This window comes from Bos javanicus, chromosome 14, assembly GCF_032452875.1.
Source record: "Bos javanicus breed banteng chromosome 14, ARS-OSU_banteng_1.0, whole genome shotgun sequence".
NCBI classification, from domain to species: domain Eukaryota; kingdom Metazoa; phylum Chordata; class Mammalia; order Artiodactyla; family Bovidae; genus Bos; species Bos javanicus.
In genome coordinates this window covers 37,066,582-37,093,492 of record NC_083881.1, presented here as the reverse complement: position 1 = coordinate 37,093,492, position 26,911 = coordinate 37,066,582, and the positions used below count along the sequence as shown (strand labels likewise).

Below are 26,911 nucleotides of genomic sequence, written 5' to 3'. Positions count from 1 at the left end.
CTGGTGGGCTGCCGTCTCTGGGGTCGCACAGAGTCGGACACGACTGGAGCAACTTAGCAGCAGCAAACTTAAACTTTGTTTAAAACATATGTGAATGAAGGTATGTTTGGTCTATGTTATTTTCTGCACATACTACATGGAGTATAAATAATTGAAAAGATAAAAATCCCCTTGATAGGAAATGAGAGGAGTGTGGCTAGTCACGTTATCAATTAAGAGCACTGAAAGAGGCGGCAGGGGACTGTATGGTTGAAGGCAGTTAGGGTCTGGAAAGGCAGCGGTGATGTCTCCCTAAAACCTCTTTGTGTAATGGGTGTAACATTCATTCATTCCTTCAGAAGGTATTTATAGACTACATTGTAGTATTTTGGGGCTTCTCCAGTGGCTCAGTGGTAAAGAATCTGCCTGCAGTGCAGGAGATGCAGGAGACCTGGGTTTGATCCCCAGGTCAGGAAGTTCCCCTGAGTAGGAAATGGCAACCCACTCCAGTATTTTTGCTCAGAAAATCCCATGGACAGAGGAGCCTGGCGGGCTACAGTCCATAGAGTGGCAAAGAGTTCGACACAACTGAAGTGACTGAGCATGCATGCGTGTACTGGTTTTGGTATTATTGCTGATTTTAATGAAGTTTTTAAAAGTTGAAACTGCTAAAAAAAAAAAAAGTTGAAACTGCTTTTTGAGAAGCTACTCAGTCTGTAAGATAAACAGGGTTAACTATTCCTCTTCTGCCCATAAGAAAAGGAAAGAAAACTTAAAAAGTGGAAAGTGTAATTTGAACAAAAAAATCAATTGCTTTTATAATTTTAAAATAAAATAATATAGCATAGTACCTGACATTGTCAGTGTTTAATATTCGTATAAATGAAAAAAAAGCAGTGTTTCACTTTTCTTCCCACTGTATTAATGGTCTTAGATATCATCTAGACTTATAGTTCTCAGCATGGTGTTGCCAGACTCTTACATATAATAGGTATCATTATTGGTATTTCAACAACCTAGTAGAAATAATGCATTCATTCTTAGTAGACTGCTTTGCTTTGGGTTAGAACAGTGTATGTCTGAGTTCATATATCAAGCTGTTCTGAATCTCACATTGGCAGTCTTTGGTGGAAGAAACAGAAAGATCATTTATTGTTACTAAAGAAATGCAGTCTGTCTGAAAGACAGATCCTTGAATCGTGGTATTCATAGAACAAAAAGACAACAGAAGTCCTAAGACTGAAAAGATCGGAGAACATCCAGCTCTTATATTTTATAAACAGGAAAATTGAGGTTGCAGGTGATTTTATAACTTGCCTGAGGATACTCAGTTAGTTAGAGATAGTGAAAACTTGAACTCGTGTCTTCTGATTCTAAGATCTGCGTTTGCTACTTGACAACGTATTTATTTCTTAGATATATCATTTGCTGATAATTAAGGGAAAATTGAATAATGTTTTCTTAAAGAAATTCCACTAAAATTAAATACGCATTTTCTTGAAAGGATGTTTTATAGGATGTTTCATAATGTGGAAGATGTCCAAACTATTGTTTCAGATACCAGTTTGATATTTGGGTGGATCATGTAAAAACACTAAATGGCTGAGAAAGCACGTGCAGTGTTTGTTTTACCAGTGAAACCACCATCTGCCTTATATGACTTTTCTTAAGACCTAAAAACTTTAGTAATAGTCCATTTTTAAAAACACTCAACAGGCTTTTGGGGTGATGTTATTCAAGCATATTGTTTTATTCCAAGCTTTCTGGTTTGTGTTAAGATGATTCATAAACTTTTAGAGCTGAAAGAGATTTTCAAGTTCCCTTAGTATAATTCATTTTACAGATGAAGGAAACAAGGTAAAGAGGCAATCTGTAACTTGACCTCTGATAGCTGGGCTTCATTCAAGTATGTTTACCACTGAACTGTATCATCTGTTACATTGTTACATTCTGTGCTAATATTTTTTTGTTGTTGTTACTTAAAAGCATTTTAGTTTTTTTAGAGCAGTTTTAGATTTACAGAAGAATTGAGAAAGAGATATAGAGATGTCTCATATACCTTCCATCATCATATATGCATAAATTTTCTCATTAACAACATAGCTCAACAGATGGTACCTTTTTTTAAACAAATGATGAACCTGCATTGGCATATCATGGTCACTCAAAGCTCATAGTGAGCCTTAGGGTTCACTCTTGGTACTAAACATTTTATAGGTCTAGACAAATGTGTACTAATGTATATCTGTCATTACAGTATCATACATAATATTTTGACTGTTCTCAAAATCTTCCCTTTTGTCTTTGTGGCTCTCCTAACCTCGCATCACCCCTGGCAGCCACTGTTCTGTCTCCGTAGTTTCGTCTTTTCCAGAATATCATGTAGTTGGGATCACAGACCTGTAATCTTTCTATATTGACTTGTTTCCCATAGTGATACGCATTCAGGGGTCCTCAGTGTCTTTTCACGACTGATAACTCATTTCTTTTTAGCTCTGAAAAGTGTATCACAGTTTATTCACCTACTGAGAGACATCTTGCTTGCTTCTAAGATTTGGCAATTATGAATAAAGCTGTTATAAACATCTGTGTGCAGATTTTTATGTGGACATAAGTTTTTAACTTTTTTGATTAAATACCAGGAAACATATGCTAGTAAGAGTATGTTTAGTTTTGTGAGCAACCATCAAATGAATTTCCAGAGTGGCTGTACCATTTTGCATTCCTGTCAGCAATGAGTTAGAGTCCTTTAACTCCATGTTCTGACCAACACTTGGTGGTTATGTCAGAGTTTCAGATTTTAGCCATTCAAATAGTTATGTAGTGATATCTGTTTGTTTTTGTTTGCATTTCCCTGATGACATATGATGTGAAACATCTTTTCATATGGTTATTGGCCATCTTTGTATCTTCTTTGGTGAGGTGTCAAGGTTTTTGGCTCATTTTTAAAATGGATTGATATCTTATTTTTCAGTTTTAAGAGCCTCTCATAAAATATTTTTAGATAATAGACTTTTATTAAATGTATCTCTTGCAAGTATTTTCTCCTAGTCTGTAACTTCTCTTCTAATTCTCTTGATCATGCCTTTTGTGGAGCAGAAATTTTAATTTTAACAAAGTCCAGCTTATCGGGTTATTTTTTTCATGGATCTGTGGTGTTATATCTGAAAAGGCATCACCATACCCAAGGTCATCTAGATATTTTCCTGTGTTATCTTTTAGGAGCTTCATAGTTTGAATTCTACATTTATTACTATGGGTTTTGTGACGGGTATAAGGTCTGTGTCTAGATTACTTTTTTTACGTGTGCATGTCCAGTTATCCCAGCATCATTTGTTGAAGAGGCTGCCTTTGTTCCATTGTATTGCCTTTGCTCCTTTATCAAAGATCAATTGGCTGTATTTATGGGTGTCCATTTCTGGGCTCTCTCTTCTGTTCCATCGTATATTTGTCTGTTCTTTCACCCATACCACATTATCTTGATTACCATAGCTTTGTAGTCAGTCTTGAAGTCAGGTAGCATCAATCCTCCAACTTTATTCTTCACTTTCAGTATCGTGTTGCCTTTTACAGGGTTTTTTGCCTCTCCATATAAACTTTGGAATCGGTTTGTTGATATCCATAAAACAACTTGCTGGGATTTTGGTTGCGATTATGTTGAATCTATAGGTTCAGTTAGGAAGAACTGACATCTTGACAATATTGAGTCTTTTTATCCATGAACATGGAATATCTCTTCATTTATTTAGTTTTTCATGATTTTGTTCATCAGAGTTTTCTTCATATAGATCTGTACATATTTTGTTAAATTTATACCTAAATATCTCATTTTGGGGCAGTGCTAAAATAAATGGTATTGTGTTTTTAATTTCAAATTACGCTTTTTCATTGTTGGAATGTAGGATATTTACTATAAGTTTCACTGTTTTTTATTGTGATAAAAATAACATGAGCTCTTTCCTCTTAATAGTTTTAAGTGTACAATACAGTATTGTTAACTGTAAGCACAGTGTTGTACAGCAGATCCCCAGAACTTTTTCACCTTGTCTGACTGAAACTCTGTACTCAATGAACAGCAGGTCCCCATTTCCCCTCTATCATCGTGCTTCGTGTTTCTATGAGTTTGACTGCTTTATATACCTCTTCTATGTGAAATCAACTAGTTTTGTCCTTCTATGACTGGCTTATATCACTTAGCGTCATCTCCTCAAGGTTCATTCATGTTGTTGCATATGATAGGATTTCATTCTTTTTTGTGATTAAGTAATATTCCATGGTGTGTATAAATCACACTTCCTTTATCCATTCAACCATCGATGGGCATTTAGATTGTTTCCATTTCCTGAATTTTGTGAATTCTGCTGCAGTGAACACTAGAGTGCAGATATCTCTTTCAGAACTTGTTATCAGGTTCTTTTGGGTAAATACCCAGAAGTGAGATTGCTATTTCATGCGATAGTTCTTTTTGTAACTCTTTGAGGTAGCGCCGGCCATAGTGGCTATACCATTTTATATTTCCACCAACAGTGCACAAGGGCTCCAGTTTCTTCCACATCTTTGTCAGCACTTATTTCATTTTTGTTAAAATAATGGCCGTCCTACCAGGTGTGAAGCAATACTACATTATGGCTTTGCCTTTGCATTTATGTCTCTGATCATCAGTGATGTTGAGCATCTTTTCATATCTATTGACCATTCATATGTGTTCTTTGAAGAAATGTCTATTTAAGTCCTTTCTTGGTACATTTTTAACCAGATTAGTTTTCTTGCTGTTAAATTATAGAAGTTCCTTATATATCTTGGATATTAACTGATTATACAATAGTTGGTGTGCAGATATTTTCTGTCATTCTATAAATTGCTTTTTCACACTGTTCATTGTTTCCTTTTCTGTGTAGAAGCATTTTAGTTTGCCATTGTTCCACCTGGTCTATTTTTGCTTTTTTTTTGGCGGGGTGGGGGGTGCTGTGCTTTTGGTATCACACCTAAGAAATCATTGCCTAGACCCATGTTGTAAAACCTTTGCCCTATGTTTTCTTGTGAGAATTTTACAGTTTGGGATCTTAAGTCCTTAACCTATTCTGAGGTGATTTTTGTGTGTGGTGTAAGATTGAGGATCCAGTTCCCTTCATTTGTATGTGGATATCCTGTTGCCCATTTGTTAAAGAAAACTGTTCTTTCTTCATTGTGTAGTCTTGGCACCATTGTTGAAGATCACTTGACCATAAAGCATGTCATTTCTAGGCTCTCTAACCTGTTCCGTTGGTCTGTATGTCAGTATTTATGCTTTTATCCTTGTGTTTTAATTACCACAGCTTTCTGATATATTCTGAAATCAGTAAGTGTGATGCTTCCGGCTTTTTTCTCCTTTCTCAAGATTGATTTGGCTATTCAAGGTCTTTTATACTTGTATATGAATTTTAGGATTTTTTTTAAAATTTCTATAAAAAATGCCTCTATGATTTAGATAGGAATGACATTGAATCTAGAAATTGTTATGGTAATATGAACATTTTAATAGTATTATTAACATATTTCACTATCCATGAACACAGGATCTCTTCATTTGTGTGTTCTTTAATTTCTTTTAGCAGTATTTTATAATTTTCAGTATGAAAGTTTTACATTTTTGGTTAAGAGAATTCCTAAATATTTTATTCTTTTTGATGCCTTTGTAAATATAATTATTTTTGTAATTTCCTTTTTAGATTGTTTATCTTTCGTGTATGGAAAAAACAACTGATTTTTGTCTGTAGATTTCATGTATTGCTACTTTGCTGGAATTCATATATTAGTTCTAAGCAGGTTTTTTTTTGTGGAATCTTTCATGTTTTCTACATGTAAGAAATCTGCAAATAGAGATAATTTTACTTCTTTTCCAATTTGTGTGTTTTTTTTTCTTGCCTAACTGCTTTGATTAGCACTTCCAGTATTTGTTGAATAGAAGTGTCAAAAATGGGGAATTCTTGCCATGTTCCTGATTTCAGAAGAAAAGTTGGACTATTTTTATGAAGTTTATTTCTCTTGCAGAATGAGGCCTCTGATGTCACCTCTCAGGAGGGAGCATCTTTAGCATGCTCATAGTCACATGGAATGACAGATTTAGTAGGGCTCTCTTTTACTCTTTCTCACTCTAATGTGATAAACATTTTGCCTGTTTTGTGACACGACACTCAGCTGTTTGATTCCACTGATTGCATGCCTGCGTTCTAAGTCAGTTCAGTCATGTCTGACTGTGTGAGCCTATGGACTGTAGCCCACCAGGCTCCTTTGTCCATGAGATTCTCCAGGCAGGAATAATGTAGCTGGTTGCCATGCCCTTCTCCAGGGGATCTTCCCTACCTAGGGATGGAACCTGCATTGGCAGGCAGGTTCTTTACCACTGGTCCCACCTGGGAAGTACTGCTGATTATTGGCATAAAACCATAAATTGCTCTCATTCGGATACAATCAAGTTTGAGTCCCTTTTCAGGATAGTTTTTGAAACCAGTATTTCAGATTTGTTCAGTCCCTAGAGGCGCTTTTCCTAGCTCTTTCCCTGGTTCTTTCTGGGAAATTAGCTGGTTTATGTTGGAGCTCACTGCTAGAGCTCATTGGCTGTGAATTACTTACTACCAAAACCTCCAGTAGAGCTTCCTAGGTGGTGCTAGTGGTAAAGAACCCGCCTGCCAATGCAGGAGACATGAGACCTGGGTTCAATCTGTGGATCAGGAAGAACCTCTGGAAGAGGAAATGGCAACCCACTCCAGTATCTTTGCCTGGCAAATCCCATGAACAGGGGAGCCTAGAGGGCTCCAGTCCATGGGCCAGCAAAGAGTTATGCATGACTGACTGCCCCTAGGCTTGAATTTTCCTATCTTCTATTTAAAATAAAGTCAGTTCCTTTGGGAAAACTTCAGAACTCTGTTCTTATGGACTACCTCAGAATTTCTGAGCTACTGTTCTGGAGTAGGAATGGGACAGTGGCCCACTTCTTTGAGTTGACACTGCTGCTCTGTGAGCAGAGTGTTGGTCAGGGGTGGTAGTCTCTGGTATTGTTGGTTTGCCTTTTCTGACGTGAACTTCCATCCCATGAGCAAGCTGAGGAGAGAGCAGTCAGTTCTCAGGTGCTCTCAGCTTTCACTGTGTGAGTGGTGGCTGGGTGTAAAAAGGGACTGCCTGACTTTTTTGGCTGTATACGTGAGAAATTTAACTTCTGCAGCTCGGAGCTGGGGGAAATGAGAAATTCTGGTGACCTGCCCTTCTAGTGAGTTACCATATTACTTACAGGTGGTTGAGGAGAAAAAGAGCCCCATCTTTGTAGCTGCAGGTGGTGGAAGGAATGAGTCATAGCACAAGTACCAGAGCCTTTTATTCTGAGATTTATTAGATTTCCCTGAATAAAGGTGCAATGACTAATGATACAAACCCTGGAGCTAGGCTAGGTATCACAGGTTAAGGGCATAGTCTTCTACAACACTGCTTCACTTCAAAAGACACCAACCAGGGCTTCCCTGGTGGTCCAGTAGTTAAGAATTCTCCTGTCAACATAAGGGACACAGGTTCGATCCCTGGTCCAGGAAGATCCCACATGCTGTGGAGCAATTAAGTCCGTATCCCACAAATCCTGAGCCCGCACTCTAGAGCCTGTATGCTGCAACTACTGAAACCCACACACCTGGAGCCCATGTTCCAAAATGAGAAGCCACTGCAATGAGAAGCTTGTGCACTGCAGCAAGAAAGTAACCCCAGCTCTCTGCAACTAGAGAAAGCTCACTCACAGCAACAAAGACCCGGGGAGGCCAAAAATTAATTACAAAAAAAAGACACCAGCCACTATTGGGAGGATTTCCAGGGCCACCCTCACTTCTGACCAACTGACTATAAAGTCAGGGCTTCCCACTGCCCTTTCAATTCAGTCCCTCAGTCATGTCTGACTCTCTGCGACCCCGTGGACTGCAGCATGCCAGGCTTCCCTGTCCATCACCATCTCCCAGAGCTTGCTCAAACTCATGTCCATCAAGTTGGTGATGCCATCCAACCATCTCATCCTTATTGCCCTCTTCTTCTGCCCTCAATCTTTCCCAGCATCAGAGTCTTTTCAAGTGAGTTGGCTATTCTTATCTGGTGGCAAAAGTATTGGAGCTTCAGCTTTAGCATCAGTCCTTGTAATGACTATTCAGGGTTGATTTCCTTTAGGATCTCCTTGCTGTCCAAGGGACTCTCAAGAGTCTTTCGATACCATAGTTTGAAAAGCACTACCCTTCAGATAAGATAATTTACTAGAATGAATCACAGAATTCAGGGAAGTCTTATATTTATGATTACAATATTGTTACAGCAAAAGTGATTCAAATCAGAACCAGCTAAAAGAAGAGACACATAGGGTAAGATCTGAAGAGTCCCGGACACAAATCTTCCAGTGTACTTTTTCTGATGTCCTTTCCCATGAAGTCAGGAACATGTTGCTCCCTAACTCAGTGATGTGTAATATGCACAGAGTATTGCCAGGTGGGGGTTCACTCAGTTTCCAGAGTTGTGCAGTTTTTGTGGGGATTTAATATCACAGGTGTAACTGATTGAATCATTGGTCATAGAGGTTCAGTTGATGCCACGTGACTCAAAGCTTCAACCCTCTACACACATGATTGATCTTTCTGACATAGCCATCCCCCATTCTGAGTTATCTTGTTGGCATAAATCCTGACATGTCCGAGGGGTGCACCATGAATAAAGAAGACACTTGTGTCACTCACAGAATTCTAAGGACTTAGAAGCTGTCTCCCGGGAACGGGGGACAAAGTCCAGCCAAATTTTTTATTACATGGGAGGATGTTTTATTTGTTATATGCCCTTAGAATAATTTCCAGAGACTTAAAAGTATTTTAAAATTAATATTCATAACTTATGGTTGTTTGTTGGGGTGGGTCCATAGACCTCCATATGTCATTATTTAGAAATAGAATGTCTTGCTTTCTTTTGATTAATATTTATAAGATATACATCTTATCTCCTCATCCTTTACTCTTAGCTTGCCTATATCAGTATATTTGGAGTGAATTTCTTTTAGGCAGCATGTAGTTGGGTCATGTTTTTAATCTACTTTGCTAGTTTCCTGTTAATTGATACATTTAGATCATTTACATTTAATGTAATTATGTGTTTAGGACTTAAGTCTGCCATCTTATTTACTTTTTCTATTCTTTTGCTTTCCTTTACTCACTCCTTGTGGGTTACTTGATCACTTTTCAGAATTCTACTTCAGTTTCCCCGTTCTGCCTCCATTGGTGTCCAAGGTGGTAGATTCCTTGTTATTGCTGGGTGGAGTAGGAATTCTGGTCCTTACATGATCTTCACTGATATCACAGAGAGGATAAGCTCTTTACCTCTAGGTGATGATTAATGTCCTGACTTCCCACTCTTTCTCTTATGACACTATTCATTATTGCTGGCTGGGAGTAGAAGTCCAGTCTCCCTGTGGTCTGCATTGATATCAAGAAGCAGTATCAAAGTCCCAGCTCTCTTCTAGGCTGTGTGCAGCACTACCACAGGGTCCAGGGGAACCTCATTACAGCTAATGTGAGTACGCATGTATGTTAGTCGCTCAGTATCCAATTGTTTGTGACCCCATGCTCCTCTGTCAATGGGAATCTCCAGGCAAGAATACTGGAGTGGGTTGCCATTTTCTTCTCCAGGGGATCTTCTCAACCCAGGGATTGAACCCAGGTCTCCTGCATTACAGGCAGATTCTTTACCATCTGAGCCACCAGGAAAGCTCCAAAATTGACCATGGATCTGTCCATGGAATTCTCCAGCCAAGAACACTGGAATGGGTGGCCATTCTCTTCTCCAGGGGATCTTCCTGATCCAGGAATTGAAACTGGATCTCCTGCATTACTGCCTGATTCTTTACAGTGAACCACCAACGAAGCCTTGGTGAGGTTCAGAGCCTAGGCTCCCCACTTGTCCTTTGGTAGCATGGTGCTTCCCTGCTAAAGAACAGAAAGCCAACCACGAGGTCCACACTCCCATCATGTTCTTCCTTATTATCATGGAACCAGAGGTCAAGCAGCCAGAGCCCAGGGAGCCAGGGCTGCACATTAGGCAAGGCAGTGGCCGAAGCTGGAGCTGTCAAGGTTCTCTCCACCTTGAGGTCTCTGCACAGCCTTGTTCTAGGTCTTCTATCCTGGAAATGCCCAGAGCAGCCTAACAGTGCTTTCATGTAGATGGGTTTTTAAAGCTTTTTAAAGCTGTAAAAATGGTACAGTGTGTACCCATCACCCAGCTTCTCCCTGTGGCGACATCTTATAAAATCATAGCACTTTATCAAAATGAGAAGATTGACACAGGAATGATACAGTGACCTAGACTATAGACCTTACTTGGATTTTTGTGAGTTTTCATATAAATGATTTTTAAAATCACTGTCAAACTGATAAATCTTGCTGTTCCTGCTCATCCTTTTCTCACATTTCCTGTTTTGAACCAGCAGTTTATTTTTCCAAGTTTTAAGAATTTTTTAATGATAATTTTTTGATACCGTAAAAATAAGGTTTATTCAACATTGGAATGTTGACGAGATTTTGCCACCATCAGGACACCCTAGGGAAATTCACTGAGCAGCAAATGCCAGAAGAGGTGGACTTTACAGCAAATGCTATGAGAGGCGGATTTCACTTTCACCATCAGGAAGACCAGTCACAGAATGTGTTTATATCTTCCTGGCTGTCACTTGAAACTTTGAACAAGAAATGTTAAAATGAAACTCCTCATTAAGAGTCTATTTTTTCCAGTAACAACCAAGTAACTTTTCAGATATCCAGTTCTAAATTGGCAAACCTCAAAACTAGGTTGTGGTTTAAGATAATTGATGCCTATTAGGAAGCAAGACTCTGTCTTCTGAGATAGTATCGTACTAAACAAAATGTTCTATCTGATCAGAGGAGGAGTATAATTCTAAGTCCTCAGCTTTCAAACCATATACAAACAATTGACTTTCTTCTTAACATTTGGTGAGTCATCCTTGATAGTATCTGCATTGAAACAGTCATACATCTACCCACATGTCGTAAATCTCAATCAGAAGAACCCGTCATCACTGTTTCTGCTCTTTTTTTGCTATGAAAAATCTCACTGAGACAGAAGTAGATGAATATTGTTGGGTACTTGAGTATTTATAAATAAAACATTTAGTCCAGCAGTATTGTGGCAAGATTCAAGCTGATTTATGGAAACATACAGTAAGATTTTTCTTTTGAAGCTTTGGTATAAAAAGTGACAAGTTCATTTTATTAAGCGATAGCTAGGTACTCATTCCATGGCTCAGTAGTAAAGAACCTGCCTTCCAATGCAGGAGATGCTTGTTCAATCCCTGGAAGATTCCCTGGAGAAGGAAATGGCAACCCCCTCCATTATTCTTACCTGGGAAATCCCACGGACAGAGGAACCTGGCGGGCTACATTCCACGGGGTCACAAAAAGTAGGATGTGACTTAGTGATGAAGCACACACAATGCATTCATTCAATGGATGTGCATAGAAACTCATTTTTATAGACTAACATTAACCGCTTGTACCAGTGAAGTGACGTTATCTTTCTTACTCCTTTGGTTTGCCCTGTTGTTCTGATACCCCTAGTACCAGTTACTACTCATTTATGTTCTTCAGCCTCTCAAAGAGTTACGATGTTAGTGAACATCAAAAGGCAAGGTTCTGCTAAGTTTGCTGATCTATACATATGATAAGACCTTTTAAGAGATCTCAATTCAGAATGTCCTCTTCAGCCCTTCCAGTAAGAACTGGAGCACTGGGAAAACGCTGTGGGAGGCTAGAGGGTTTACACACCCATTTGAGAGAAGCATAAACCTAGTGGGGAAAACAAGTAGAAAGGGCACCATGGCCTGGCATTCCTCATTTGTAGGATGTCACTGTCCCTGGCACGTTGGGGCTTTTAAAATCCTGTATGACGTCATATAATTTAGGGAAGATTTTGGTGAGGCTATCTCTGGAACATCTAAGAACAGCCGTGGTGGCATGGATCAACTGTGGAGCCAGTCTGGGTAAACTTCACACGTGGAGTTCACTTCCTGGATTAAACCTGGGTGTTTAGAACTGGCTGGACTTTTCACTTTTTTCCCTCTACTTGTTCTTTTAGGAAGTCATTTAATGTAATGTGTCCAGACTCTAGTGATAGACCACCTGGAGTTAAAATCTAGCATTGCTAAACATCACCCATACCCTTAGCTGGGTTTCCTGACTTTTCTGTGCTTCAGTGTTTTCATCTATAATCTAGAGAAATAAAAATCCGTTTCATGTGGTGGTTGTGTGGATTAAACGACATATGCGTGTAAAGTGCTAGAATAGTGCCCGTGTTGTCTCTGCAGTGCAGCTGTGTACAGTGGTTACAGATTGACAACACCAAGATGGGAATATTAAAGGCCACATCAGGGACAAAAGGTAGATGATGGAAGAACGGTTCAGAACATCTTCAAATAGAGGGTGAAAAGAATAGACGTTACAAGGCTGAGCAGGGGAATTCTTTTCCAAGTCCATGAGCAAAACTGAGTTCAGAGCCAACAAGAAAGAAGTTATGGGCCTAAGGGGGTCACATGAGAGAAAGTTTATCTGTGCAGTAATCAAAAAAATGTAAATTAATAGAACAACAAAATGTTGTAGAGTAATTATTTAGAATAACTAAAGCCTGTTTTGACAGATGTGTAAGAAAGCAGGTTTAGTCACACATTGCTAATAGCAGTATAAATTGAGATGGGTGGTTTTTTAGGAGACAGTGGAAAGTCCTTAAATATGTATACTTTAAATTACTCGTTTTATTGTTTTTATTTATTTTTAGCTCGGCTGAGTCTCCACTGCTGCACACTTTTTGTAGTTGAGTGAGTCGCTGCAGAGCATGGGCTCCAGGTGCACAGGCTTTCAGCAGTTGTGGGGCACAGGCTTAGTTGCCCCATAGCATGTGGGATCTTCCCGGACCAGGGATCAAATCTGTGTGCCCTTCATTGGCAGGTGGATTCTTAACCACTGAACCACCAGAGAGTCCTTAAATTACTCTTTGATTCTTGTTTTAGGTCTTTACCCCACTGAAAAGTGACTTAAATTTACAACAGAAAGAACCTAAATTAATTGTGACTGATCCAAACAGTTACTAATATTCACGTTGAAAATCATTCGGTAGTTGACTGCAGACATCTACACATATCTTTACTCTCTCTGTGACTATTATATTAGTTGATCTCCATAGAAAGGAATCTTCTTTATTCATGAAGTCAATTCAGGCTTTACAGTGGAATAAGGGAGCCTGTACCCCACATGAGTTCTTCTGCTGTGATGTAATCCCTCTCCAGAGTGCTGGGAGAGCATTTTTGTTGCTTGATAATATTGCTATTGGCAAGCCCGTTATTGCTATATAATAACATTGCTGAAATAATGCTCTTAGCTTCTTGATTTCTTAAATTAAGTGTAGAATTTAGAGTCATACGTTAAGTTATCCTTTAAATAAGAATTGTGTCTGGTGTTGGTACACCTAGTGAAAAAGTAATATGTCATTTCACTTATCAAATTGGCGAATGTTTTTTGTTGAGATAAAATTGAACATAAAACTGCACATACATGTCTAGTTTGATCAGAGTTGACATATGGCTGTTTTTACCACATTTCTGACACTAACTGGGTAGGGATTCTTTTCCTCCATAGCAACCAGTTCTCCAACTTTCTGGACACTAACAGGGTGTCCTACAGTTTGGTTCCTTTGCTCCCTGGAATCAGTGCAGACCCCACAGATTAAGGGCTCAGGCTCACAAGATGCCCCACTTTGCTAGTCACAAGCCCCATATTCCCATCTGTACTCCTGACCGAAATGGTGTAAATTCAGGGGGTTCCCACAACCCTCTTCTCAAGTTTGATGACTTGCTAGAACAGCTCACACAACTCAGGAAGATACTATCATGGGTTTATTATAAAAGATTTAAAATGAAAGCCAGAGGAAGAGGTAGGTACACAGGGTGGGGCTCAGAAGGAGCTGGAGCACAGAAGCGTCTGTCCCAGTAAAGCTGGGAGACACGACCCAAACTCAAACACTGTTCACACCTCCTCATTTATGGGCGTTTGGGGCAGTTCCGTTACGTAGGCATGATTGATTAAACCATTGGTCACACATGAAAGTGAAAGCGAAGTCGCTCAGTCCTGTGCAACTCTTTGCAACCCCATAGACTGTAGCCCGCCAGGCTCTTCTGTCCATGGAATTCTCCAGGCAAGAATACTGGAGTGAGTTGCCATTCCCTTCTCCAGGGAATCTTCTGAACCCAGGGATCGAACCCGAGTCTCCTGCATGACAGACGAATCCTTACCATCTGAGCCACCAGGGAAGCCCTCAAATCTCCAACCTCTCTCACCTCCCCAGATATCATGGGGTGAAGCTGAAAGTAGCTTTTTTCCCCTATTTTTATATTAGATATTATTATTTTAAAAATCTTTGCCACTTATCTATACTAACAGCAGTGGCAAAGGTTTTTTAATAATAATATCTACTACTGAAATAAGAAGGAGAAACTTTCACATATTTGTATGGAGGTGTGAAATTGGCACAACTACTAGCGTTTGTACCAATTTAGAGCAATTTATTAGTGTAAAAAAAATGCATTTTCTTTGAAATAGCGGTTCTGCTTCTGAGTTAAGGAAATCAATTTTCATGTGAATAAAGATGTAATTTTAAAAAATGTGTCCCCCTGTGTTGTTTTTTTTTAAAAGGAAATAAATTAGATGTCCAGCAATACGAAACTGTTTAAAGAAACAACTGATATAATGAAATTTTAAGCTTAAAGTTATTAATGAAAGTACATAGTTTTATAAATAACAAAAGGATCATGTTGTATTTCTGTCTTTTAACTTGTTTTTTCAATTAACAAAAAATGTATAGGAAAAAAGACTAAAAGTATATGTTTAAAGCAAAATGTTAAAAGTAGTTTACTCTGGCTAGTGAGATTTATCTGTAATTTTTCCCCAACGCATATGTTTTCTTTTTAATTTTTTTGTTAAAAATTTTCCTGAATGTAAAGCTAATACAAAGATAAATTAAATCCATAAAACATGTGTGTGTTAGTTGCTCAGTCGTGTCCAACTTTTTGAGACCCCATGGACTGTAGCCTGCCAGGCTCCTCTGTCCATGGGATTCTCCAGGCAAGAATGCTGACTGAATTGCCATTTCTTTCTCCAGAGGATCTTCCCTAACCAGGGATTGAACCCACGTCTCCTGCATTGCAGGCAGATTTTTTACCATTTGAGCTACAGGGAAGTCCTTTAAATCTGTAAAATAGGATGATATTTTATGCTGTATAATTTATTTATGTATTTATTCATTTGGCCATGCCATGCGGCATGTAGAACCTTAGTTCCCCAAGCAGTTTCAAACCTGTGCCCCCTGCAGTAGAAATGTAGAGTCCTAACCACAGGAATGTCAGGGAAGTGCCATATATAAATTATTTTTTAAAGCAACCCCTTTATGTTTTGGGCTTCCCTTGTGGCTCAGCTGGTAAAGAATCTGCCTGCGATGCTGGAGACCTGTGTTCCATCCAATGAATGGTAACCACCCACTCCAGTATTCTGGCCTGCAGAATTCCATGGACTGTATAGTCCATGGGGTCACAAAGAGTTGGACATGACTGGGCAACTTTCACTCACTCGCTTTATGTTATAACACCATCAGGGTGAAGTTCCCTGGAGCTTGGCCCCTTCCAGCCCTCCACTTTTCCTTGTTGCAGTCCACATTTCCCCCTTCTTGCTCCAGGGCAGAGGTTCCCAGGTCTGCTGATCCCTGTGTCTGTTCGTGCCTCCCCCTGCCTTCAGTTCTCTCCCTCCTGGGCCCAGTTCTCCTCGTCCCTTGGGATGTGCTGACAGTACCATCTCTAGGAAGCCTTTCCTGAGCTCCCAGTGCTTCTCCCTTCTCATTCCCACTGCTCCCCAACCCGTCTCTGCAGAGGTACCTGCCACACCATGATATTTATCCCTTTCATTTTCATCTGAGAGACTGAGGGTGACTTGAGGTCAGGACACTTTTGGTTAGCACGGTGCCTAAAACCTAACAGTAGGAGGCTAACTGGTGTGTGGGGGAGGGTGTGGGGGGGTGGGGGGGAGGGTGGGTGTGGGTGTGTTTGAGAGAGAGAAAGAGAGACTGAACAATAGAAATAAGGATGTGATGAGATCAAACAAGCCAGAGTATGGGGAGAGGTGTGACTATATTTGCATGGGTGGAACATGGGGTCTCCATGAAGATTTTAGTAGGATGGGGAGGAAAGGAGGAGCCGGAGCACTCAGGGCCTCATTTGTCATCTGAGGGATTCTGATTTGATGTGTAAGTGATGGAGAGCCAGTAAAGATTTTAAAGTGAGAGAATGTCTAGCCTTAGCATTTCCTAGGGTGTTGTTATTAATGTTACATGGGAAGCCTGGATATAATATGAATCTGGGAAATCCTGGCTTAAACCAAGTTAAATGGATTTCTGTTCTTCTGGATTTCTCAGAGTTTTTACTGTGCTGACATGCATTTTTAATCCTCCCAAAGGGATGTTTGTGTGTGATATAATTTGCAGTATTTCCCCCATGTATTTATCATGGAACCCTTATATTTGGGGATTATGGTATAGACCCACTTTGGGAAATGGACAGCAGGGAGAGCAGCAGTGTGAAGCTTTTAGTGATGGTTGCAATAGCCCTGTCAGAAACACTGAGGGCCTGAGTCAGGAGGTTAGTGGTGGGAAAGGGAATGGCAGGATTTCTTTCTCAGAGCACATTCTCCAAAACTGGTGATTGATCAGTAATTTTAGAAGATGGTGTCATGATTTGAGAGTCATTAATATCTGATCCAAAGATGTTAGAACAAGCATGTGAAATGTGGTTTGAAATATCTCTCAGACAAATGGAAGTCAAGGGAAATATGTTTACAACTCTGCCAACTGATGACACAGCCCCAGGCTCACTCCTCTTGATGTTAGAATCTGCATATGGCCTGACTTGGGCTAATACACTTGATAAGCTGACAGGGCACATTCTAGACTGCACATAGTGGCTACTTGTTGGTGAGTGAGTCAAAGCTGGTTGCCAGGAGTCTAGGTTGGGCAGCTGAGCAGATGGATGGTGGTATCATGTTGTTTAGTCACTAGGTCGTGTCCAGCTCTTTTGTGACCCCATGGACTGAAGCCCACCAGGCTTCTCTGTTGAAGGGCTTTCCCAAGCAAGAATACTGCAGTGAGCTGCCATTTCTTTCTCCAGGGAGTCTTCCTGACCCAGGGATCAAACCCACATCGCCTGCATTGGCAGGCGAATTCTTTAGTACTGAGCCGCCAGGGCAGCCCTATCATGATGAGATAAGCCAGATAGGAGACAATTTGGGGGAAGAAGATGCTCTGTCAGTTTTTAACATGTTCATTAGGTAGAGTTGACAGTGGGACATCCTTGTGGAGAGAGGAATACCAGCAGGCCATTGGATGTATGAGTTTTTTTGCTTAGATAATCTGGACTGACCCAGCCATCATTTTACCTCTGTGTCTCAACTGCTGCATACGTTAGGGATTTAGTGTCTCTTTTATGAAATCATAAAATATTAAATTGCAGGCTGAAGACCGTACACATTCCTAATCTTACCCCCAGTGCGCTTCTACACGTCAGTAACCCATCTTCCTGCATAGCTTCTCCACCACATATGCTTCCCCTTGAAGTCACTTTTGTGATTTTTTAAGCCAATGATTTTTAGGAATATTGAAATGTACATTTTTCGCCTCCAAAGAGGGGACTGCAATTGCCTTTGCAAGTATGGGGAAGACGGGTGCTTAACAATGTTTTTCATTGCCTTGTTTCATGTGAAATCCTTGAGTCACTAATGCTCTAACATGTTTCTGTTTCACTTATTTTAAGTGTAATTACAATGTTCCTTTATTTTACTTATAGCTCCAAAAGGAATTCTTCATTTGTCTCCTGATGTTTATCAAGAGATGGAAGCCAGCCGCCACAAAGTGATCTCTGGCACGACTCTAGGCTATTTGTCACCCAAAGATATGAACCAACCCTCGAGCTCTTTCTTCAGTATATCTCCCACATCGAGTAGTTCAGCTACAATTGCCAGGGAACTCCTTATGAACGGAACATCTTCTACAGCTGAAGCCATAGGTTTAAAAGGAAGTTCTCCTACTCCCCCTTGTTCTCCAGTACAACCTTCAAAACAGCTGGAATATTTAGCAAGGATTCAAGGCTTTCAGGTATGAATTAAAAGCAAAACCAAGAAAACAAAGCACTTCATTAGCCCCTAGTCCTCCATCTCTCTCCATCAGAAAGCTCATTCTTGCCTGCTAGCGTGACTTCTGTGCCACTTACATTGTAAATCATTAGGAACACGGAGGACAGAAAAACGAGCCATGTGCACATGCCTCATTTTAAAGATTTTTCATTCTCTCCAGTAATTATTTTTTGCTGCCTGGCTCTCCTCCATATTCTTTCTTCCTCCTCTATTTTTTTTTAAGACATTTTTCATCCTCTGTTCTGTCTTCTGATTGGTCTCAATTGGGCGCATCTATTCCCTCCACTCTGTCCTCCCAAGTAAAGATCCTGCCTTCATACATTTGGTCTTAGTATTTAACACTAAGTGCTCCCTCAGTTTACAGTAAGGTTGAGTTTTTCTAATGCTGATTTTACTGTCATAGCAATTTTCAACTTGGCATTCTGTTGCTAGTAATGATCCCGAGATGCCACTAAGGTACAAAATCCTAGAAGCCTGTTGTCTTAGGAGTTCATTAACCATGGTGTTAGAACAGTAATAAATGCTTTCTAGCTCTTTGAGGCATAAAAACATGTATTGTTTTACTGGATTGTGTTTGGAACCATCTAGGGTAGCACCTACCTCAGATGGTACCAATAATTCTATTTCATCGGGCAGTCTACACCTAGCTTATAGGCCCCTTGTTGTGTATAAGAATTTGGGCCTGGAAACTCTCCCCCTCCCCCATTTAGTCATTGTTCCCTTTTGGAAAAAAACAAACCACAATAATCCTCTGTGGGTAGATCTTTTAAAAGAATTGTTAACTCTAGGAAGAGGAAATACTTGTGTTTTGACATCTTAGTTGCCTTGAAAATCCTGTACTGAACTGTAACCACTTGACTGGATGAACAGCAGCATGCCTGTGTGTAGAAAGAACAGACTGTCCCCGCAGAGTTGACGATTTTCACACCCCTTTCCATCTTAGTCTTACTCCCTAAGACCAAAAACTGTAATTTCCTTTAGAAATGCTCTAGAAGGTCTGTATTGTCTAAAATGATCATGTATTTATACATTTTTTTCAAATTTAGATATGAGAGAAGATCATGTGGTTGAGGGGGTGGAATTTTTGCATGTTTTTTTTTGTTTGTTTATTTCCCTTCACAGAAACCTGATTCTTTCCAATCTCTTGCCAGGTAGTGGTTAGTGTTTTTAATTAGATTATTAATATGAAATCTAAAAAGCTGTTACCAGTTTTTGGCTCTGTCATCTGAAATTTTAATCATTTAATTTAAAAATTAAAATTTTAGGGTTTGTTTTGTGGTTTACCTTAAGAATAATAACTCACTGTTTAAAAGGACCTTTATTCACACAGTTAAAGTCCTGCAGAAAAAGAACTAAGCAGTTAGTTCTGTCTATAATGTGCATGGATGAACTAGAAATAAACTGTGATGGAAAGGAATTCACTGTTTATTTACAAATCTAGTTGTCTAAAAATGTCCGAAAGTAATACTACATTTGGATTTTTATAGAAACAAAGCACAAATTGATTCAAGCTCTGAATTGAGTTTTTTGCTTGGAGAAGTTACTGTGGTAGATGTTCATTTAGCTGCCAGAAGAACTACTTAAATTTTTAAATTTGTATTTATTTGTTAATTCTTGGCAGTGACAGCAACTGTAATTTTAAAATAGTTTTGCTTTAGTCAAAATGTAGAATCTGTTACTCCTATATTTGGGCTGACTACTCGGACCCTTTTTTTTTTCTTTTAAAGTTTATGCTGAGATATTACACTCTTATTTATGGGCAAGTTAGTAAACATTTCCAAATTGTGTTTGGTGATTTTTACATACTAATGAATATAAGCAGATGGTTTGAAACATTACTGTGCTTCTTTGGTCAAACAAGCTTGATGTTGATAAGAAATACTGTGTTGCTGACAAGCTGCAACCTGCAGCTGTGCAGTGAACAGACTGTGGGAAATGGCTCCATGCCCTGACAGGTGCCCAGCACATCCTCATAATGTCACAGTAGAAGAGTCTTTGTGGTTAAGAGTTTTAAAGCCTATTTCTTTATAGGTAACTTTCTCAGGTGTATTTACCTGCTAGAAAAACATGTAGGATTGTTTCTATTTCTTAAATGTTTTAATTGGACCATAGTTTAGAAATGATAGGGCCAGCTTGTTACGGATTCCATGCTATTGTGTTATTTTTATTTCTGGAACTTAAAAACAATAAATTCTTTCTCTGTGTCTCAAGGTTAGTACTTTTAAAATTTTGTTATTGTACACTGAATAGATATTATTGCTTACTGAATATTGTATAAACTCTTCTCTGGCCTTCTGTGCCCATTGACATTTGATTTAAGCCTACCAGAGCCATTGTATGTGACAGCTATATTGTATTAAAAGTAAAAAATATATTAGTGTACTGAAAACTATGTTGTTTTAACTTTAAATTTTTTTCATTACCCACTCTTTAACTGAAATTTGAGTGACAAAAAGCTTATTTGCTCACCAGAATGCAAGTATTAAGCACATCCTTTCCCTTAAGTCTATAAAATAATTAAAATTATTATACAATTAAAGTTATTATTAATAAAGCTGGCTCCGCAGGTCAGAAGATGACTGAACACTTGCATATTCTCAATAATTCTTTTATCCTTGCTTGGGCTAACCTAAAGTTTTTAATCACATTTTAGATGCAAGCTTTTGGATTTCTATCATAAATGAATATTTATTTTTTGAAGTTTTATTTAGTATTTTTTTTTTAATTTTCTTTTAGAACTTGAATGTTATTGACTTATTACTTTTTAGGAAAAAAAAACTTTATATCAGCAGTTCTGTGAACCTCAAGCTTTGTCCAGCCCAGTTAGTATGCTTCTTTAACTTCTATGCATTTCATGAAAATTCATTTGAAATACAGGTATACCTTAGTGTCTAGGGTTCCTTGGTATGTACTTGATACTCTCTCATTATAATGCCAAAATGTTTCAAAATCATTCAGCTTTTTAAAGAAAATTATTATGGAGAAGACATTTTTGAAATGCTCATCAGTTTTTGAGCTGAAGTAGATTTTGTTTCGTTGTGTTATAATTTACATTATTCTGAGTTTTTGCATCATAAATATGTTTTCCCATACTAATTATATTAGAAATCTCTCTGTATAATTAACTGTAAGCAATTTCATTGTTTAACTGAGTCATTAGAAAAATTAGACTGGAAATTAAAATGAATTATTTTAGTAAATTATCCTTTCTAGATGGGTTTAATTTTAATCTTTTAGTCTGTACCCTTCCTTGTGATTATCATCCAGTGAGCAGTATTGTTTTTAAAACCTCCAGAGTGAAATATAAAAAACTAGATTTGTCTTTTTCATATAAAGAGTGTAAAGAAAGTACTTAGTATCTTAGTTAAACCATATTTAATTAATTTTATAAAAATCAGGGAATGTTTTACTGGACGGGGTGCCTTTTCATTATTGTGAGTTTTAGATGTTGGTGCGTTTTTTAGCAAGATGAGAATGTCAGTAGAAGGCTCAGAAGTATCTATTTAATTAAAAACTTTCTTTTCAAGTACAATTCAGACATAATACCTTTCAACTAATATGTCTTCTTTTTTGAAGTTTAGTATGATTACAGCAGGTTTCTTTATGATTATGGGCTTCTCTTAAAGGCATGAATGACATAACATATTTCAACAGTTTGGTCTTAGTACAGTTTACACTGAGATGGGACATGGGGAGTGGGGCTTACCCAACTTGAGAATCAGTGTTTGTTCTTTCTCTTTTTTCTTATTTTCCCTATACCTCACTTTTTGTAATCCATGTATTTATAATCAGAGTTTTTTTGATTTATAATCAGGCTGATTTATAATCAGGCTGTTTGCGGCTAGTTTTTTTGGAGTAAGGGGTCCATTTTTCAAAAACCAGTATAAGTAAAATTTTGTAGACTTCTAATAGGAAAATATGGAGAAAGAAATCATGCATGGGCATATACTCCTCCACTTAGAAATGTTTTCCCCCATTTCTAATTTGTCCTCGAAACATAACTTACCGTGTCACTTCTGAGCCCAAATTTTCATCTACACTGTTAAACAATGTATATAAAGTGATGAGAAATTACTGAGTACAATGAGCAAAATACATTTATGGGTTTGGCATGGGGTCAAGAGATTTTGCTGATTTATGGTCACTTCCTACAAAGCCCTCTTGGATTTAGCCTCAACTTTCCAAAGACCTTGGAGAAATTGGAAGAATTCTCCTGAAGTCTTTGGTCTTCCTGTGGTGACGCTAAAACTCAGGTTTGTTCTTCAAGTGGGCAGCCTGTTATCTGCAAACTGACCTGTTGTCTGGTTTCTTCAGAGTTTGATATACTTGGCCAAAACCTCAAGGGCATACAAACTGTCAATACGTTTCACATAACTATAGTTTATAAAAAGCATTAGAATTACATATCAGCTCACTTGGCTGAAATTTCCAAATATTTAGAGAAAAATATTACATTTGAAGAAAGAAATCCTGATGCCTATAAAAACATAGTGTGATGAATAACAGTTAAGAATCGATCAATTCTTAAATAAAATAGTCCATTTGTTGTTTAGTCGCCAAGTCGTGTCTGACTCTCTGTACCCCATGGACTGTAGCCCGCCAGGCTCCTCTGTCCGTGGGATTTCCCAGGCTAGAATACTGGAGTGGGTTGCCATTTTCTTCTCCAGGGGATCTTCCCGATCCAGGGACTGAACCTGCATCTCATGCCTTGGCAGGCGGCTTCTTTACCACAGAGCCTCCAGGGAAGCAAAATAGTCCAGTACTACCACAAACTATTCAGGACTAACTCCACCCTGAATCACTGCGCAGTGTAATCAGGGCAGACATGCTCTTGAGCCTTGATACACCAGCATATACACAATAAGACACACTTCAAAGAAAGAGTAATACTTAGAAGAGCTGTCCTAACACAGTGACTTTGATGTGGATCTGAGATGAGCCACTGATGTGCAGAAAAAAATAGTTGTCATTATGTGTCATCCCCAACTAGAAATATCTGTAGCCTTTTTTGTTTGTATTGCAAGAGATTTCAAGAATTCTATTTGAAATTATTTGAAAAGCAATAAGCAGTTATTTCTTCAATCAAGTTGAAGAAAAGGAAATTATTTTTCATCTAAAGGTGAATTTCATTTCTTTTTGCTAGAAATGGTTGGCAATGATGTGATTGTTTACTTAGTAACAGAAGATTAATTGTAGTACCCATCATGTACTACATCATGTCAGGCTGATGTATATATATATATATATATACACATATATATATATATATATATATATATACCTGTTTTTTTCTAAGTCATGTTGAAATGGTCTATTTTCCTCTCTTCAGCATTCAGCTACAGCTGAAGTTTTTTGTTTTTTTTTTCATGAATGACAGCATCTAAAATTTCAAATGTATTGTTCTCTTCTCATCCAGGACAACTCTTGAGAAAAAGAGAGCAGTATGTGGAATGCTGCCTGTAAAGATATCTGCACACTGAAAAAAAATACTCTGACATGCCAGGGGTATTAGAAGATACATGAGTAAACAAGGAAATGAAACTGACATTTATTGACTGCCTTGTTATGTATCAGATAGCGAAAGAGGAATTACACACATTATTTTATGACACAGCAGAAATGCCAGTACATTTTTGCTTCTTGCTTACAAATCTTTATTTTAAATCCAACTATTGTATAGTGTTTGAAGCCTGATTCCTGAAGGTAGGATTAGTGTTCATGGTAATCTGTGGTCTTTGGTTTAGTCATAGATTGCATTAATAAATTTATTTATGCCTTCCACCCTGGTGGCTCAGATGGTAAAGAATCTGCCTGCAGTGCAGGTGACCCAGGTTTGATCCCTGGAGAAGGAAAGATCCCCTGGAGAATTCCATGGACAGAGGAGCCTGGCAGGCTATAGTCCATGGGGTTGCAAAGAGTCGGACATGACTGAGCTACTAACACTTTCACTTCTTTTTTCTTTCATGCACTCCACTGTGTACACAACTGAGTCTGAGTCATTTAAGAGTTAATTCTCTTTTGAGCTGGAAGGAACTTTAGATTTTATTCAGAGAGATAACTTTATGATGTAAATACACATTTGCGGAACTGCACAAATAAAACATCCTATTAGTAATGCAGGTTACTCATGTTCACATAGAGAATTATTAGTTCCTTCTAATCCCTGGGAGATTTCAGGTTCAGGGAAGTTCTGTCTTCACATAGTCTCATCAAAAAGCAGATTTAACTGTTAGAAGTAAGAGATGTTTGAAAAGCTTCTAAAATGTTTTTATCTGTAGTAGTATTTTTTAAAGTACAATAAAAGTTCAGAATCAAGTCCTGTAGTACTGTGGTCCCCAACCTTTTTTGGCATCAGGAACCGGTTTCCTGGAAGACAGCTTTGCCATGGATTGAGTAAGGGCTGGTTTCTGGGTGGTTCAAGTACATTGCTTTTATTGTGCACTTTATTTCTCTTATCATTACATCAGCTCCACCTCAGGTCATCAGGCATTAGATCCCAGAGGTTGGGGACCCCTGCAGAGAACATTTGAAGAAACAAGGACTACAATTGGAGAAGAATACACAGTCCACAACTTCAAAAATTCTAGAAATAGTAGATAGTACATTAAGAATAGTTTTCATTAATTTCAGTATGTATGTGAAGAATAGATGGATATGAAGTTAATTCATTTATAAAATATTATTGAATGGTAGAATTGATTTAGTTAATAAATAAATTGAATATTTATTTATTTAATCACTCTGGGCAGATACTTAATAAGTACCTACACATGCCAGGTAGCATACTAAGCAGTGGGCACAGGAAGTGTTATGGTCAAATTGGGGTCAGACAGGAAAATAAAATCAATACACAGAAGATTGGCCATTATTACAATTGTGTCCAGTTTCCAGGGATCAGTTTTTGAACATAATGTGACAATTCAATTAAAAAATTACATATTTGTAGTAAATATGTAACATGCTACAATATACTGCAGGCAATAATGAAATGCCTTCCTCATGTAATAAGTGTCATTATAGGTGTAATATGGTAAGTGATCGGGGGAGGTGTGGTCAGCCATGTAAGAAAAATGGGTGGGAATGAACAGCTCTGACTGATTGAATTAGGAAGAGTTCATAGCAGAGGGACTTTTGAATAAATTTTAAGAAGTACATAGAATCTTAAGGTGAATTCTAAGAAGGAAAGGAATTGTAGGCAGAAGGAGGTAAGTACTTGAGACATAAAAGGGCATGTGCTTTAGAAATGCTTAAGAATTCAAAGCGGAAGTGTCAGCAAGGAAGCTGAAAAGACGTGTGTTGCTGAGAATTTGAAGTTAGCTGTTAGAGACCACCAACTTCTTTTTTAAAGGATGGTGACATTGGTTTTTTATTTTAGAAAGATAATTTTGTAGGCATGTGGAGGAGGAACTAGACAAAAAAATGATTGGTAGCAGAAAGACCAATTAGAGTGACTTTGCTTGAATTCAGTAGAAAAATAGCAAAGATTGAATTAAGCAAAGCTAATGGTTGTTGGGGCTTCCAAGGTGGTGCGGTGGTAAATAATCTGCCTGCCAATGCAGGAGATGCAGGAGACTCGAGTTTGATCCCTGGGTTGTGAATATCCCCTGTAGAATGAAATGGCTACCCACTCCAGTATTTTTGCCTGGAAAATTCCATGGACAGAGGAGCCTGACGGGCTACAGTCAGTGGGGTCGCGAAGAGTCAGAACAACTGAGCTATGAGCACACAGTGGTTGTAGAGGAGTGGGGCGGAGGTGCACGTGTCCATGGTACAGATAAGAGGATTAAATGGTCTCTTGTGCTGACTTCTGTGAGGGCACTTTCACTGGTCTGATCAGGAGGGAAGCTAGATTCAATGCACTGAAAAGTGCTGCTACTGCTAAGTCGCTTCAGTCGTGTCCGACTCTGTGCGACCCCATAGACAGCAGCTCGCCAGGCTCCCCCGCCCCTGGGATTCTCCAGGCAAGAACAGTGGAGTGGGTTGCCATTTCCTTCTCCAATGCATGAAAGTGAAAAGTGAAAGTTAAGTTGCTCAGTCGTGTCCGACTCTTAGCGACCCCATGGACTGCAGCCCACCAGGCTCCTCTGTCCATGGGATTTTCCATGCAGGAGTACTGGAGTGGGGTGCCATTGCCTTCTCCGGCACTGAAGAGTAGTTAGAGGCTATCTGAGGATATGTTGAAAGTGAAGTCTGTCAGTCGTGTCTGACTCTTTGCGACCCCGTGGACTGCAGCCCACCAGGCTCCTCTGTCCATTGGATTCTCCAGGCAAGAATACTGGGGTGGGTTGCCATTTCCTTCTCCAGGGGATCTTCCTGACCCAGGAATTGAACCCAGGTCTCCCACATTGAGGGCAGACGCAGGCAGACGATATGTTGACCATTCCAAGAATTTGAGAATAAAGTAAAGTAGGAAGATAGTATGAATGTTGTAGGAAAGGTTCTATTTTTTAGAATGAATGTGATGTATAGACTTAGAGGAGGTTAATAAGTTCCATTTTAAACATGACGAACAAGTTGCCTTTGGGACTTTCAAAGTCAGCTGTCTAGTAGGCATTCTTCAGTGGTTCTGGTGAACAGCAAGAGGGTGTAGGACACAGATATTCGAGAGTCTTCAGTGTGCAGATGTAACTGATTCCATAAAAGTAGGTAAGACTGAC

At 38.8% G+C, this 26,911-nt stretch overlaps 1 protein-coding gene across 18 annotated transcripts in view; it reads left to right on the top strand.

The window, feature by feature from the left end:
• The window catches only part of STAU2 (staufen double-stranded RNA binding protein 2), a 306,987-nt gene that overhangs the window by 148,948 nt on the left and 131,128 nt on the right, over positions 1-26,911 (top strand). For 16 of the 18 annotated variants that reach the window (XM_061439006.1, XM_061439002.1, XM_061439009.1 and 13 more), the window contains one exon: positions 17,909-18,216. In XM_061439006.1, coding sequence (XP_061294990.1) covers positions 17,909-18,216 — 308 coding nt within the window. Of the gene's footprint in view, positions 1-17,908; positions 20,847-26,911 lie in introns of those variants that run through there. The other 2 variants (XM_061439010.1, XM_061439011.1) reach the window with 1 other exon arrangement.